At 42.8% G+C, this 16,681-nt stretch overlaps 1 protein-coding gene across 1 annotated transcript; it reads right to left on the bottom strand.

Moving 5' to 3' along the window:
* Positions 1-1,814: 1,814 nt before the first annotated feature.
* LOC127214211 (sorcin-like) lies at positions 1,815-9,300 on the bottom strand (the record flags this gene model as incomplete). Its single annotated transcript, XM_051174611.1, is given in 7 exon segments — positions 1,815-2,056; positions 2,284-2,374; positions 2,376-2,396; positions 2,398-2,433; positions 4,148-4,191; positions 7,372-7,441; positions 9,226-9,300. Coding segments are annotated over 7 exon segments (564 nt in total), but the record flags the coding sequence as incomplete, so codon positions are not given.
* Between the last annotated feature and the right edge of the window lie 7,381 nt (positions 9,301-16,681).

Raw genomic sequence — 16,681 nt, forward strand, 5'->3', positions numbered from 1 at the left:
CAAGACTCTGTCCCTAAGTTTATACTCCAACACTGGTAAGGAGCCCCAGTACTAATTCCTGCAACAATTCTGCTAAGCCAACTCGATGATTCCTTTTTGAGAGAAAAGGAACACTTAGAAACCTCTTTATAGTGGTCCCCTCTGGTGCCCAAATCTTACCTTTTCTCCCTCCCCAGCTAATGGCCGTAAACAGCTTTCTTTAAACAAAGCTTTCAGTTGGCACCTGCCTTACGTTCTCAAGGAACATTGCACAGGTGTGCAAAGCACAGCTATAATGTAAGCTACCTGTCCATGATGTATTTTATACAAGGTGAGAGCAGATGACATGTCTGTATCCCAGGACATTCAGGACACAGCTGACTGAAACCTGTCCAACTTGGCCATTGAAAGGCCTTGATTGTCACTTCGTATATGTATGTGTATGGGCGTATGCTTGTGTGTCGGGATGCATATGTATGTAGAGGCTAAGAAGCAACCTCAAGTGCCATGCCTCAGATGCTGTCCACCTTTTCAGAGTGATTCTCACTGGCCTCCAAACTCACTAAGCAGGTTTGGCTGGAACATTAGTAAGCACTGGATCTAACTGTCTCTACCTCCTGGTACTGGGATTACCAGCGTTTTGCACATGGGTTCTGGGGGATTCTGCTAACCACACTATCACATCCCAGCCTGGAAAGAGGGTATCGTTACTATGGATACCTGTGTCACTCAGTCAGAGCAAATAGGGAAATCTACTTATATAACCCAGTCAATAAAAGCAACAGGCCCGGCTAGAATCTGAAGTAATACGCCCTGCCTCATCCTCAGAAGTTTTGGGATCACAGGCATGAACCTCAATGTCCTGCCATGTTTTCTGTTTGTTTGTTTGAAGTTAGAGTCTCACAAGCATAGCTCGGGGCTGGCATCTGAACTCACGGCAATCCACCTGCCTCTACTCTCTTGAGTGCAGCATGACCATTATGTCCTATTCTTAATAGATAGCTTCTAAAAAGAATCCCACTTTATGTACAGTAGTATCTTCACTTAGCTCTTGTTGGCCGAAGCTTACATCATCATATGAGAAATTCCATTCCTTGTTGACCAGAGTCCCGTCTTCAAAGCTATCTGCAAAACAACACAGTAAAATGTAGTTTTTTCTTTTAATGGTTTTTCAAAAATCACAACTGCTAACTATTTGATATTGGAATCAAACTCCAATAACACTTACATTCTTTTTTTTTTTTAACACTTAAATCCCACAAACAGACAACATAAGGCCATAGAAAAATAGTCATACGAACTAATACATAGCAGTGACATCCTGGGCAGAAGTGTCTCATGGCCATGGATCTGAGAAAACTGACTGGTCTCAGTAGGAATATTTCAACTTTCAAGGTCCTTAACTTCAGTGAAAGCATAGGTTATAAATACCATAGTAAAACAAATGCTGCTTAAGCAAGGAGACAGATGGATTCAAGTCCCTACCTATGCAAACGGGCTGTGACCAAATATCCCACTCATTTTAATCCCACTGACCAATCAAAAATGATTAACTTCCCTTACTCTTTTCAAACATTTCACAGTTGAAGAGAATGACTCATAACTGCACTCTGTGATTGCAATTGCAAAAATTAGGGCTGTGGGTGTAGCAACATGGTCCAGGGTTTAACTAGCATGTGTGAGCAGTCTGTGATCATAGCACCACGAACACATTTAAAATATAGACAATTATATCTGCAGCATTTTAATCACATGTACTTCAATTACTCATTCATCTGAAAAAAACGTCTGAATTGTGTATTATGCTTCATTTGCTTAAGAGCTGTATTAAGGGTCTACTAATGCACCCCCTAAAACCATAAAAAGAACTGGGGAGAATGGAAGTTCAGAGGCATGGAGAAATGAGAAATGTCATAAAAAGAATTTCCTAGGCTAGTCAGGCTGAAAGGTTTCAGGGACACACCTGTAAGAGCCCTCAGTTTGACACAGCAGGCAATGTAGTCATCAAAGGTGATCTTCCCACTGGTGCTGTATCGCTTTGCAATTGAATTCACAGTTTGGGGGTTCAATCTGAATCCTGGAAGGCAGAAAAAAACACCACCCAGCAGAGAAAGGTTGAAGGCTTGTGAAAACAAGAAAACAACAACAAACCCCAAACAAAACAGTATCAAACTTCAAAAAAAAAAAAATAATAATAAAATAAACAACTGAAGTAAAGAAACTGTCTTCAATAGCACAGGCTTTAGGGACAAACAAAACACGTTTAGTAGGGTAATGGAGAACTCTAGCTGGTAATACGCGAACCCATTGTTATCAGGGCTTTCTGCAGCTCCTGGGGATCCACTGTTCCACTTCTATCGCTGTCAAAACTGATGAAGTGTTGTCTCCAGCCATTCCAGCACCGCCCAGAGCTCTTTTAAATTCATTGAATCCCATGGTGCCAGACATATCTCTCTGGAGTATAATCAAGGACCCGAACTGTCTTATTTCACAGCTTAAAGATTTCACAAGAGATTGAGGAAGGGTAAGGGGGAAATCAATGTTCCTTCCGTTAAAAATGACAAAATGGCACCCCAAATTTTTAAAAAGCTATTCTATGTTCTTGCTGCTTTGATAAAAAACATTAATGATAAATGATGTAATAAATGGCCCATGGCTTTACTCTGAGCATGTGATGATACGGCACTTCCAGCCAAGTAAAAAGCAGTTTTCTTACTGGAATTGGGCATGCTTTCTGGGTGCTCAGGTCATGGATTCTGATAGTCCAAGTTGTCAGAACCAAGGATTTCAGCTGTAGAAAGTAAGTTGATTATTATGTGGCTAGAGGACTTTCCTTTCTGGTCCACTCTATTTGGTGTTCTGTAAGCTTCTTGTATTTTCATTGGCATGTCTTTCTTTAGATTGGGAAAATTTTCTTCCATGATTTTGTTGAATATATTTTTTTGCACCTTTGAGTTGGGTTTTTTCACCTAAATATCCAGAGATCTACAAGGATGAACCCAACTAACAATCTAAGCAATAGTGGAGAGGCTATCTTAAATGCCCTTCCCCTATAATGAGATTGATGACTACCTTATATACCATTCTAGAGCCTTCATCCTGTAGCTGATGGAAGCAGAAGCAGACACCCACAGCTAAACACTGAGGCGAACTCCTGGAATCCAGTTACAGAGAGGGAGGAGCGATAAGTAAAGGGGTCGAAGACCAGGCTGGGAGAAACCTGAACGTGGGGGAGCTCATGCACCCCAGTCTGATAGCTGGGAAACCAGCGTAGGACTGACAGACCCCCTGAATGTGGGTGTCAGTTAGGAGGACTGGGAAGTCTATGAGGCCTCTGGTAGTGGATCAGTATTTATCCCTAGTACACGAATGGACTTTGGGGGAGCCCATCCCACATAGAGGGATACTCTCTTAGCCTAAACACATGGGGGAGGGCCTAGGTCCTGCCCCAAATGCTATGACAGACTTTGAAGATCCCCCATGGAAGGCCCCACCCTCCCTAGGGAGCAGAAAGGGGGTGGGCTGGGGTTTAGTGGGGGGTGATAGGGGAGTATGGAAGGGTGACAGAACTGGGATTGACATGGAAAACAATTTTGTTTTAAATTTAAATAAAAAAAGGAAAAAAAGAGAAAAATCATAGTGTAATTTGTTGTGAAATAATATATACTATTGCCAACACAGCACCCCATCTTAACATGGGGAAAGAAAGATAGAAAGGAAGAAAGAAAGAAAGAGCCAAGCTGAGAGGAGGGACTGGCTGGCATTCTTCTCTACTTTGATGCCTTACTGAACTAACTCTAATACACACTCCCCACCCTCTCTTGAGAAAGGATCTCTGCAGCTCAGGCTAACCCCAACTCACAGTATAGCCCATGCTGTCCTCAAACTCACAGTGATCCTCCTGCCCTAACATCCTGAGTGCTGTGATTACAGGCATGAGCCACCACACCTCTGGCTCCTTGTGCGATCTTGAACAGAACTTCCTTCCTGCCTGTTTTTCACACCAAATTGCATCCTAATGGCGAGTTATTTCATCAAGCTTTTTTGGTGGTTGCTTATTATTTTGTATTTACTTGTTATTCACCCTGAGATGAAATGTCTTAGAAAGATATTTTTTTCTTTTTGCTGGAGGAGAAAAACTCTAGACAACCATCAAGGCAAAGGATACGTCCAACATTGAAACCATAAGGCGACAAGTCTCTAGATTAAAAGCTGTTAAATCAAAGAAAGTACATGAATAAATGTAATTTCAAAATTTCATATCACATTGGAATCAATCAAATTAATTATGAATTTTAAAACATGCTACTCATTTTGCACGCTATTCATTCACCATTTGGTGGTGTTTGGCTTATACCAATTTTGTGGAACCGTGAGGCAAACATGGCCCAGTTTCAAAATATTTACTTCATGTACCTGCCCATGTTAGGGAGATACCCATAGGAACCCCAAACCCCTTCCCCAGCATGCACAACTGGTACATAGGATTAGGATCACCTGGCAGTCCCACTGTACTCCCAGTGCAGTCATTTCTTTAAGCTGTAGCACTCCTTAACAGATTTAGCTGATTCAATTTTATTAAGCCACTTCCCAATCCCTAAGATCTGGATCTGAAGAACCTGTACTAAAGTCCTGCAAACTGCTAATCTTGGCTAAGCAGAACACTGTGTAGACAGGCTGCTATAATTCACAAGCTAGAATTATCTTGGGTTTCTTGGCCTTTACTAGCCAATTACCCTAACTTCTGGATCTGATCCAATGTCATCCTACTTAGCAGAAATACTCCTTAAAGAATATTACTACACGTCACAGGTCTCTAGCATCTACCAGTCCTACAGCCATGAATGTTCGAATAACTGAAAGCTGGGGGTCCCTGTTTTGCTGTAGTTAGTGTACCAGATCTTCCCACCAACGGAAATGGAAAATGTCTTGATTCATGACTTCCTATTAAGTCTTGACTATACAAGTCCATGTGACATCTTTCCTAGTGGAACATGGCATTCAAGTTAACCTGAGCCCATGTTCCTGAACACCGTCTTCATGTTGTATATCTTAAATAAAATACCAATATGGTTATAGGACAATGGTTTCCTCATTTTATTTGATTTACTTATTTGGCTTTTTGAGAGTTTCATGTAGCCCAGGCTGCCTTCACCTCTATGTAGATGATGACCTTAAATCCCAGCCCTTTCTACCTCCACCTCCCAAATGAGCAGACTGTAGGCACAGATTATCATGTTCACCCAATTTCTTTCTTCTGAAGTTTTTCCAACGTGTTAGCCAATGGCCAACCAACAAGCAATTGACAGATGAAGGGTCTGCACACTGGGAGACACAGAGTGAAATAAAGCCAGAGCACAGACATCCAGATAGGCTTCACTCAGTTTCACCCAGAAACAGCTTTTATTAATGTCAATCTTCAATATAATTTCAAAGCCATCCATGTGGCAGCTTCCCACCTGCTGCTGCTTCCGTTTGCACTACTGCATTGCCTCAGACATCCTTTCATCCAGCAGAAACAATGCACCAGCTCTAGAAAGGAAGGGAAGCCTGCCCCTACCTGCTTCTGCCCAGCTTCTTGTAGAGGAACCACCAAATTCAAGTAAAGGAGAAGTAGAACTTCTCCTGTGGAGATTGGAACATTCCCCATCAAGTACCTCTCTAGGGGCTACTGCTTCTTGGCTGGAGTATCCCACAGGCCCCCCTTCGACTCCAGGTCTGTGGACTATGGCTTGGAATCTGGGTTTGAAGAGGGTGATGGCTTTATGGTTACTGTACTGTAGAACTCTTAGCAGCCCAGAAATTGGGTGGCGCATCATGGCTACTAGGAAGGAACTAGGCTAATAAACTAGATCACATGGTCCCTGTGTTTTAGGAAATGGCTTCTTACAATGCATTGGTCTAAGGACATCCCAAAAGTGACTTTCAAGCAAAATTTTTAAAGTTCGCTATTACATATCTTTATTTGGTGTGTGTGTGTGTGTGTGTGTGTGTGTGTGTGTGTGTGTGTGTGTGGAGAGAGAGAGAGAGAGAGAGAGAGAGAGAGAGAGAGAGAGAGAGAGAGAGAGAGAGAGGTGGGGAATCAGAGGACAACTTTCAGGTGTTGGTGCAGAACCAGGGTTTGAACTCGGGTCATCAGTCTTGGAGGCAAAAGCTAACTGGATCATCTCATCAGCACTCAAAACAGAAGTCTTAAAGAACCTGCTTCTAGGCTATGTAGTGCTCTTTGGTCTCTTAAAGTCTGGTGCATCTCTCCTCCTGACTAGTAAGGCACAGACTGGGCAAATGCCATTAAATCTTCCATGTTTACCTCAACTGCCTGAGGTTAAAAAATTAACAATTTAAACATAATTGCCACTGTTCAGTCCCCCACCTAGAAAGTGCTTCTCTTGTTTAGGACAAAATTAAAACAACAGAAATTTGAAATTTCTGTTTTGAATTAATTTCCCCAACTAGGAAATATAAATAGGACACTGAGGTTACACAAGATGTGGTAACAACAGAAACAGGTGTTTTAAAGCATGGCCATCTACAGAATACAGTACCTCAAACAGTTGCAAATGCCACTGCAAGTGCTTAGGCATGAGGTCCAGCTGGAACACTTTATACCTCAATGCTCACTTTGAAGTGGAGGGTGTTAGTCTCAAGTCATGACTCAGTTAACAGATGGAAAGAAGTTAGAAGATAGCTAGACACTTCTCCTGGTCAAGGCTAGGTTTTTTTTTTTTTTAAGCAGAGTATATGAGATGATGCCGGGCTTTGCAACGTTTAATTCTCCTTTCGGCTTGGAGCACAGTACTGAAAAGACAGGGGGAAAGCAGGACTCGTGCTGGACAATAGTGCTGCACACCTGGCTGGCAAAGAACTGAGGAGGGGGCAGAAAGGCTAGCATGAGGTGAAAGCAGAGTGGGTGTTCTGTCTTTACTGCCCTCAGCATGAACACATCTTCTCGGCTGGAGGGAAGAATGACCTAGGGGGATATCATGGCCAACAAGTGTTTGCATTGCCAAGTAGCAAGCCCAGGGCCCAGAGATCAGACTGCAGGACTGGCCATGTCTCAAGGCCACCAGAGTTAAGATAGAGGATAACACTTGGCAAATGGTCAGTGGTACGTGCTAGCACTCATTAATGATACCTGACCTGGAGGATGCCATTTCAACACCTTAACTTGTCCTCTGTTTGGTGGCCACCCAAAGTGTCTCACAGGGAACCCATGTCCAAGAAATCCTCTAACCTGTCTCATAGACTGGTGATTAGAAACTATGCTCAATTAACATAAAAACAACAGCTTAGTGGATCAGAAAAGTCTGCTGTCTTTATAGGTACAATCACAGTTAACAGCTGAAGTACAGAGAACAAGGGGGTTATTAGAATCTAAGAGCATGAACTTACGTTTATATCCTCCAGCAATGCCAGACTGTGTTAGACACCTCTGCAACTCATCAGCATCAATTTGTCCATCCTTATAAAACAATCCAACAAACAAAACACAGGAAGAGGAATCATGACGGTGATCTGTGCTTTCAAGTTCTTAAGTGACAATGACAAGAGAAAGTGATTATATCTAACATTTTTTAGAGGAATGCCTTTCAAAATTGGGTACTCTTCTTATCCTAATTCCAAAAAGAATTTGATGAGAGAATATTTGTTATGTCAAACAGTCTCCACTCAGTTTGAGCCAAGAAACTGTCAAAACTAATCATTAAAAAAAAAAAAAAAACAATTAGCTTTGGTATTGTTTAAAAACATATCCCTCAATCCCATTTTGAGAGAGAGAGAAAAAAAAAAAGTAAGATGTACAGCCGACCTTTCAGGCATCAATAAATACAAGACCTGGTCCAAGGGGCAAGAGGCTCTTGTTTGTACTTATGACTTAGGACACTATTTTCTGAGCACAATTAAATGTAGAAGGTACATGGTAGGTTCCCAGACCTTCTTATTGGCCGAGTGACATCAAAACTAGGTCTCTCTCTCTCTCTCTCTGGGATTTTAAATACATAAATCCAAGTTGCTGAGATCCACTGTTATAAATAAGGAGCAATAATTTGAAATTATTAATGATGAATGTGTGGAATAGAGGCCAGGGCTGCTGAAAGCCAAGCAGACGGGTCACTTACATGCCAGAGATACCAGCAATCTAAGAATGCTAGTCTTGAGGTGTGCTGTGTCTTGCGGTTTCAAAGACACGGATCAATAACAGATTAAGTAGATACTTGAGAGGAAAGTCTCCCAGTCTTCGACTCAATTTTCCATTCAAATTCTCAATGCTGTGTTTCTTAGAGTACCACCTCCAAAGGTAACCTGGGGGGGGGTTTGCTTGGCATATTCATTATCTTTTTTTCTCTTTCCTAACTTCCTTCCTTCCTTCCTTCCTTCCTTCCTTCCTTCCTTCCTTCCTTCCAAATCCTGATTTCCTTCTTTCTGGCTCTTGTTGTTAAAACAAGTCTAAGGTGAATAAGCAGGGATAAACATCCCCCTCTGGATATGGGTTACGTCAACAGTACATTTACCAAACACAGAGTGACCTTGCAAGCATGACACGTGTCCTTCCTCCCAGCTGCCATAGATTGTCCACCACAACTCTAAGGGAGGGAAGTGGGACTTAGGACTTGTCACTGTGTGATCTGAATTCTTTCTCAGGGTCAGTAGGCCATAAAACCTAATAAGGACATAGAAAAGCTAGCATCTACAGCAGGGATAGAGGTCAGCCTCCCAAACACAGATAGTAATTCTCCTGCCTGGATGCTGGCGGTTCTTTTCAGCTCTTCTCTACCTCCTAAGGGAATAAATGATTAATTATCAAATTCAACTGAATTTGATAGTAGGTGTTTATCATAATTGGGCTACAGAATTACTAATACATGCCTTTAAGTTGGACAAACAGAGGTTTTATGTTTAGAACTTGAATTTCTTCTCTGTAAGTAATCCTTGCTCTAACCTGACAAGACAGTTCTAAAGGTATCTTTCTACTTCACAGACCTTCAAAGTATATTTATAATCCCCCTTTTGGTTCAATCGAACCCCTAGTTCAATCACAAGTTTTGAACTGATCTAGTGGTATTCTCTGTTCAACTTTGCTCAGGACAAAAAAAAAAAAAAATGTTTTAGTTTTTCCGTTCCTTTTTTCTTCTTTTGCCTAGGCAAAGAGACTCAGTTCCAGGGCAAAAGTTCGTTTAGCTGCCACTGCACTAAATGATAACACAAACAGAACGATTCTTCAGTATTACACAGAAAGAAAGGGCTAACCTGTCCAGCCACAGCAGCGAAGTAACCATAGAGCGGATCCTGAGTTTGTCCAGGAAATGCAGGCCCTCCGGGAGCTCCCTCCATACTGCTAGAAGGAAGAGCAGAAGCATCAGAACGGTTTGTTCTTACACAGGCAAGGCTTTGGCGCAAAGCAGAGACAACTACGACTGCTGCCTACCTGCCCTTCATAGCATCTCCCTCCCCACGACCTCACACACAAGGGCAGCGACCCACACTGCTCTTCCACTCTCGCTCCATCGACATTCAAACGCTGGCGATTTGATCCAAAATAAGTGTCCACGAAAGTGATGCCACAATATGTGAAGTCACTTAAAAATCTCTATTAAATAGGGGCTTGCAGAGGCGAATGTAACCGAAGCAAGCGATTTAGCAGCATGGCTCGCGACTATTTTCCTGTTGCTTTAAACTGCTTTTACGAAGTTTTTAAAAAGCGCCAGAAGTACTAGGTGAGGTTGGTGACAGGTGTGTTCAGGGAAGAAGGGGGATGGCCCCGCTGTATCTCAGACGAGGGTCCTTTAGTCCCTGACAGTACACCCCTAACATCTGGCGAGGTGGCCTTCCTCTCGGACCCTAGCTCATTTCTCCAGACTTTCTGGTCTCCCCTGTCACTTTCTTTTCAAGAGAGTGACCACTGGACCATTCCAGATCAAGATGGCTGTTGTTGCTTTGGGGGCATTCTAGAGCAGGAAGTGAACACAGCCTGCACTGTATCACGCGCCACATTTCCGAATCACCGAGTGGGCTTCCCTGGTCGCAGCCCACACACCCCTTGGCCCCGGGGGAGCCCCTAGGAAGACAGGGGGTGGAAGAATGGAGCGGGGCCGAGTCTGGACGTCAGGGACTGGGCGAGCGCGCGGGGGGAGCATCTAGACCGGGGATCAGCTCGCAGCGCCTCCTCCCGCGCGTCCGTGGCGCCCTCTCGCCCCCGGGAGCAGCGAGGCTGCGGTTGCCGAGCTCTGCACTTACCCCGCCTGGGTAGTACCCGCCGCCGGCGCCAGGGTGCCCGGGATACGCCATGGTGCAGACTGCGCCTCTGCCCTGCACGTCGGCTACTCCGCCCTCCAGCCCGCCCGGAGCCGCCCTGGAGCGTCACCACACCGCCCCACACGGGGGCGGCGCCCGCCGCAGCCACCCATCCGTGACCGCCCCGCGCCACCACGCGCGCTGCCCGCTCTCTGCGACCTCCGTGCTGTACCAGCGCCCCGCGCGACCCTGTCGGGCGGTGTCCCAGGGCCCCAGACAGAGTTCATGCCAGCACCCGTTCTCCCTCCCGGCCTAGTGGCACATTCCGACATCCACGCACCGCCCCGGGATTTTTTTTTTTTTTTTTCCTTCTTCCTACTGTGCTATTTTGTGGTACATTTATTATTTTACATTGTTGTCGGATTGGGAAGGTGGTGTAAGAGCGCTGTGCACTATTGTTAGGGAGAGGTTGAAGAGCAACTGCAAGGGTGAAGGAGACACTTCAAAATCAAAATAGAAAAACACCTTTGAAAACAGGATGAAAACTTCAGCACTGGGGGGGGGGGCGGTTAGCTTTGAATGAGGGAGGCATGTTTCTTTGCCAACTGTTAAGCTGGGTGTTGCTGGTGCGATTGCTAAGTGGGTGGAGTGGGGTAGGCGAAGGGGACATTTTCTGGGCAGGACAGCCTCACCCAGATCATTCGTAGAAAAATTGATGTATTTTTCTGGATGATTCAACTAGAAACAACTTCTGGTGATTATTACTGGAAAGGATGTGTAACTCACTTGGGTTGTTCAGAAAGCGTTTCGGTTTTCGTTTTCGCTTTTTAGTATAATTGAAATAAGAGGAAAAATGTTGGCTCACCCCTGACTGTTAGGACTGGACAGTGGGTTTCTGTTGTTCTTATTGTTTGCCTCTGTGGACCAGGCTCTAGGTTTAGCCCAGAACTTGTGGCCTCAGCCTCCCGCTGAGTCATCATGCCTGCCTGCTTTTGTGATTGTACCATTTTGAGACACTTTAAAGGACAGGACTGACCAGTGTGAGACCATGGCTTGAACCACTGACTCATCAGCACTTCTCTCGAGTCCCCTTTTTGGATACATGAACTCCAAAAACAGAAGTTCTGAATAGTGAGAAAAATTCTAATAGTCCTTATTGCCACATAACAAAAACATGACGTGTGTGTGTGGCTTTCCTCGTGTTTGATTCTGGAGATAAAATTACTGTCAGTCCAGGTGGATTAGAAGTCCTGTGTTTCGAAACTTTACTCACTGAGATGATCAGGGCTGTTTGAGTTTAAGCTTTTTCAGGACTCAAGTTTGAAAAGAAAGCAAACAAACAATGTGTCCCTAATAAAATGTTTGTAACTGATAAAGGATTAGTTTTATGGACAAGTGACTATGCTAATTGTTACATTAGGAATCTAGAGTCTTGCTCCTTTCCCCTTAAGAAGTGAACTTTAATGGAGTACTTAAATGAAATTCTGACAATGATTGCCAACAAATTAGTAAGTGCCTGCTTGCTGCTTTGTGTTCAGGAAAAAAAATGTAGCAACTAATAATGACAACAAAGATTAACATATATAAAGAAAGTAATTAGTGAGTGTCAGGCTTTCAAAGCATTTTACTGATATAAATTCCTGAGAGATAGGTGTTTTTATTACACAGTTGAGAAACTGATGGAAACCAAGGGAGGGAAAGGAGGAAATGAACTCAGATCTGGCCTGTGGTGCTGCATACTCTGGCTCTGCCTCAAGGGGAAGAAAATGTCCTGATAGTAAATACTTCCCCATCACATGCTCCCAGTAGCATGTGGCTCTTATAACCTAGTAGTGTCTGAGGATAGAGTGTAAGTTAACAGTGTGGTTGTATTCCAGAGCAACTTGATTCATAACCACAAAGTTGAATTTAATACAATTGTTGACTATCAGAACAATGTTTCCTCTGTCATTTAAGATGAAAATACCATCCTTAGCTTTCAGGTGTACCCCAAAAGAGACAGGCCAGATGTGGCTCTCGGGCAGTAGTTTACAAACCACTGTTGCTAACTGACAGGAATTAGCCATAGAGAAGCCTGAAATATGGACAGAGAAGATGACAATAAAGAGAAGGGAAGGACTTGGAATTCACATGCGCCTCTTTGATCTGGGGAGAGAAGAGACACTGGCTGGGTAAGAAAGAGGGTCAGCTGGTCCCTCCCTCTCTGCTGCTTTGGTCTATAAGGTTTTTACTCCAGTATCTGATTCTCAAGTTTTTACTTGGTAATAGAACAATTTAGCAAAACACAACAAACCACTGGCAAGCTTAAGACTAGGAAGTATGCCTTTAGCAAGTGATGTGCTGTTTTTAAGGTTGTGGTGGCTGAGTCACCCTAAGGAATGGTGACCTCCCCAGGGTAAGAACCTGTGGTTAAGATGCCTATATCAGAATCCTGCCCACTGGATAATAAGATGTGCAATAGGAGCTGGAGAGTGGTGGCACACGGCATTAATCCCAGCATTCAGGAGGCAGAGGCAGGTGGATCTCTGTGAGTTTGAGGTCAGCCTGGTCTACAGATTGAGTTCCAGGACAGGTTCCAAAGCCACAGAGAAACCCTGTCTTGACAAACCAAAAAGAAAAGAAAAACAAAACAAAACAACAACAACAAAACCACTGTAAGACCCTGATACTTGCCTCATCCTATGCAGTAGTAGCCACAACACAAGCAGAATGACATCGCAGCATGCCAGGCTGTCCTTTAAATGTTTATGCATGCAATACAAACCCCTTTATTCATAACCCGAGTATTATAGAACCTAAACAATTCACGGAGGGATAAAGATTCAGCATCACAATTGCAAACCGAAGTGTGATATTCTTTCATGGTTTCTGTAATTCTTTCCCACGAAGGTGTGGAGATGGGATGAAATAAGCAACTTTATCACATTCTTGGCCTGTGCCAAGTGCCATGCTAGATGCTTCCTTATGAAATTGCACCTAAAGCATGTCACCATCAAAAGAAGGTGTACTTGTGTTTTATAGGTTAGAAAACTGAGGAACAAGTAAGTTTCTCAAGGTTACCTACTAGATTTTGACTTCCAGTGTAAGTGGAAAGCCTAAGTGTTTTAAAGTAAAAACAGACTATAAAGACACTAAGCCATGCTCATGCTTTTCTCTATGGTAGAGCTTTAGGACAGAGGAGCAACACAGGAAAAAACAAAACAAAACAAAACAACAAAAACAAAAAAAAAAAAAAAAAAAAACCTTCGAGACAGAAAAACTTCTCCAAAGATCCTCATGCCTGCCTTGGAAAATTCAATAAACAAATAATGAACAGAATACTTATTTTATCATTAAGAGGAACCTATAGAAAGATGACCAGAACCCCCTCCCCCAGTTTCATTTTAATTTTGAATCAAATAAATTCCACAATGGAACAAGATCACATTCATAGCTGTGAGTCTTAGATATAGACACTGCCATCCACCGGCCATCTAAAGACAGTCAGCCTCAGACACTAAGCTCTGTATATAAACAGAAGAGGGCTTTCTCAAAGGGAGCCAGACTACTGTCATTTGTCTTAAGAACACACTAAGTCTTACTAAAAGCTGCAGGTCATTGCTCCTTTCATATCATCTTGATGGAAGGCTGTGACCAAACCGAGCAGAAGAGAGTTGTTCCAATTGTAAAGCTAGAAGAAAGTCCATTATATTGAGAACCACAGAAACTTTTGTGACCATCTACTCTAATCACAATGTTTTCTGGATTTTAAAAAGAGAGAAAGTCTAGAAGAGGCCAGTGAGTGGCCTATACTCTTGAAGGGATGACCTAGTTGAATATAACTATTTTACACTGCCCAATAGAAGCCCTGACATCATTTGGCTTTGCCTCTTAGGAGATGTTATGTTTGGGATCTTAAACGCCCTCCAAAGGCCATTTGTTAAAAGTTTGGTATCTAGCCTGCAGTACTACCAAGTAGGTGGTGATGGTGTGTGTTGGGGAAGGGGGCATTTCAGAGATGAAACTTAGAGGAAGGATGTTAACTCTTTGAAGAAGATATTAGATCCTGTCCCCCGCCCTCACTTTGTCTGTTTGACTCCCTAGTCATCACTGGATAAATTTGCTTCACAACACACTCCCCACCATGATGTTGTATCTCATTACCAGCCAAAAGAGCAATGGAGCTAGGAGACCACTAGCTGTGAGCTAGGCTTGGGTATTTTGTTACAGTGATGGAAAGCTAACTATCACAGAGAAGAATCTATGCTTTTTTGGTATTCCCTCTGGAACCTGTGTCTGCATGAGTTTTCAAGACAAAAAAGGTAAAGGAGACATTCAGTTCCTAAAGAAAGATTAACATCAACATTATATATAACATTCAGGCAGAACTTCCTCACTTAGATAAGGGTGAAAGGAACTGTGTTGTCAAGTAACCACAGGTGTTTCACCATGTCCTGCAGATGACTCAATCAAAGGTCTAATGTATAGAGAAGAAATGAGCAATGCATTTGCCAGATCAAGGGCTCAGCTTTCTTTTAGTTGTAATCTAGATGAGTCAGCTTGTTATCTGAAGACTTGTATCTGGGGCAAGGTTATAAGACGGTTAGTGCACTTGAATAGTGAACCCAAGATCCTGGTTTGATCACCAGCACCACATACAGGAAAAATTAAAATAAAATAAGAGGCAGAGGATGATGGAAATAAAACACACCTATGCACACATACGGCATTATAGAAAAACTCAGATCTCTAAGTTTGAATGGGAATGAGTATTCAACAATAACACAGGTGATTAATACCAACCCTGTTTGTTTGCTTGTGAACAGTCGTGTATAGTGAATAGAGGATGGCTTTTTCTCATTGATCATCATATAATTTTGTTTACAGGATGGGAAGGTCTAACATGGAAGGTTTAGTGTTTACGTGTGCAGTATGTACTAGCTTCCAAAAACATTATAGGAATGAGACAGCCTCATTAACCACACTAACCACAACCAGTCAATAGAATTCTCTGTCATGATGAGAACACTAACCATGTGTGCTACTAAACATGATACAAGGAACTAAACCACATCTGACAGAGGACTTGTTTCCAAAATATACAAAGAACTCAAGAAACTAGTCATCAAAATACCAAATAATCCATTTAAAAACGGGGTATAGATCTTAAAAGATAACTCTCAACAGAACAATCTCAAATGGCAGAAAAACACTTAAGGAAATGCTCAACATCTATAGTTATCAGGGAAATGCAAATCAAAACCACTCTGAGATTCTATCTTTCACTGATCAGAATGGTTAAAATAAAAAAACACCAATGACAGCATATGCTGGAGAGGATGTGGAGAAAGGGAAACACTCCTCCATTGCTGGTGGGAGTCAAATTTGTACAGCCCCTGTGGAAATTAGTAAAGACAGACATAGTATGTAGTCACTCATAAGTGGATACCAGGCATTAAGCAAAAGTTATTCAGTCTTTAATCCATAACCCCAGAGAAGCTAGAACCCTCTTCTAGAAACAGATGGAAGCAGATGCAGAAATCCACAACCAATGAGCCAAACTCCTGGAATACAATCGAAGTGAGGGGGGGTGATGATATGAACAAAGGAGTCAAGACCATGATGGGGAAACCCACAGAATCAGTTGACCTGAGCTAGTGAGAGATCACTGACTCAGATCTGACAAATGGGGAACCTGCATAAGACCGAACTAGACTCCCTTAGTATAGGTGACAATGGTGTGGTTGGGACAATATATGAGGCCACTGACACTGAGTCCAAGATCTAATACTAATGCACAGACTGACTTAGTGGAGCCCATTCTATATGGAGAGATACCTTGCCCAGTCTAGACACGTGTGTGTGGGGGGTAGGGAGTAGGAGGTGGGGAGGTGCCTTGGTCCTGCCACAACTAGAAGACAGGACAGAGTTAGTATATTTCCTAAGGGTTTACCCTCTCTGAGAAGCAGGTGGGACGTGTGGGGGCGGGTGGGAAGAGAGGAGGGAGGGGGAACTAAGATTGGAATGTAAAAAATAAATTAATAAAAAGATTTTATAAAGCAAGAAAGGGATAGTTCTTGGATAGACAGTGGAATGCTTGCCTATCATGTTTGAAGCACTGGATGTTTCTTAGCTTATATAAAATTTCCCAGAAGTCCCTTGCCTGTTTTCCTCTAGAAGAAAGCCAGTAGCAAAGCTGGAAAGTGGTAACATTACTATTTTGGCAAGGCTTCAGTTAAGGTAAAACTGAATGCTGCATGTATACTAGGATATTATACACGGAAAGTAAACAGTCAGCTAAGATTCTACAAAGAACAAATCTGTCTGTATCTAAATCATATCACCAGGGGAACTAGATACAACAACTTTAACTATAGTACATGTGTTAATGGATTTTTCTGGAACTATTAGCTAGTTTATGGGGGACCCTCTACTGTTTCTGTCTTTTAAAATAAAAGGCACATGTCCAAGTGAAAAGAGGGAAATGAATTCT

The sequence above is a fragment of the Phodopus roborovskii genome, unplaced genomic scaffold, assembly GCF_943737965.1.
Source record: "Phodopus roborovskii unplaced genomic scaffold, PHOROB, whole genome shotgun sequence".
NCBI classification, from domain to species: Eukaryota; Metazoa; Chordata; class Mammalia; order Rodentia; family Cricetidae; genus Phodopus; species Phodopus roborovskii.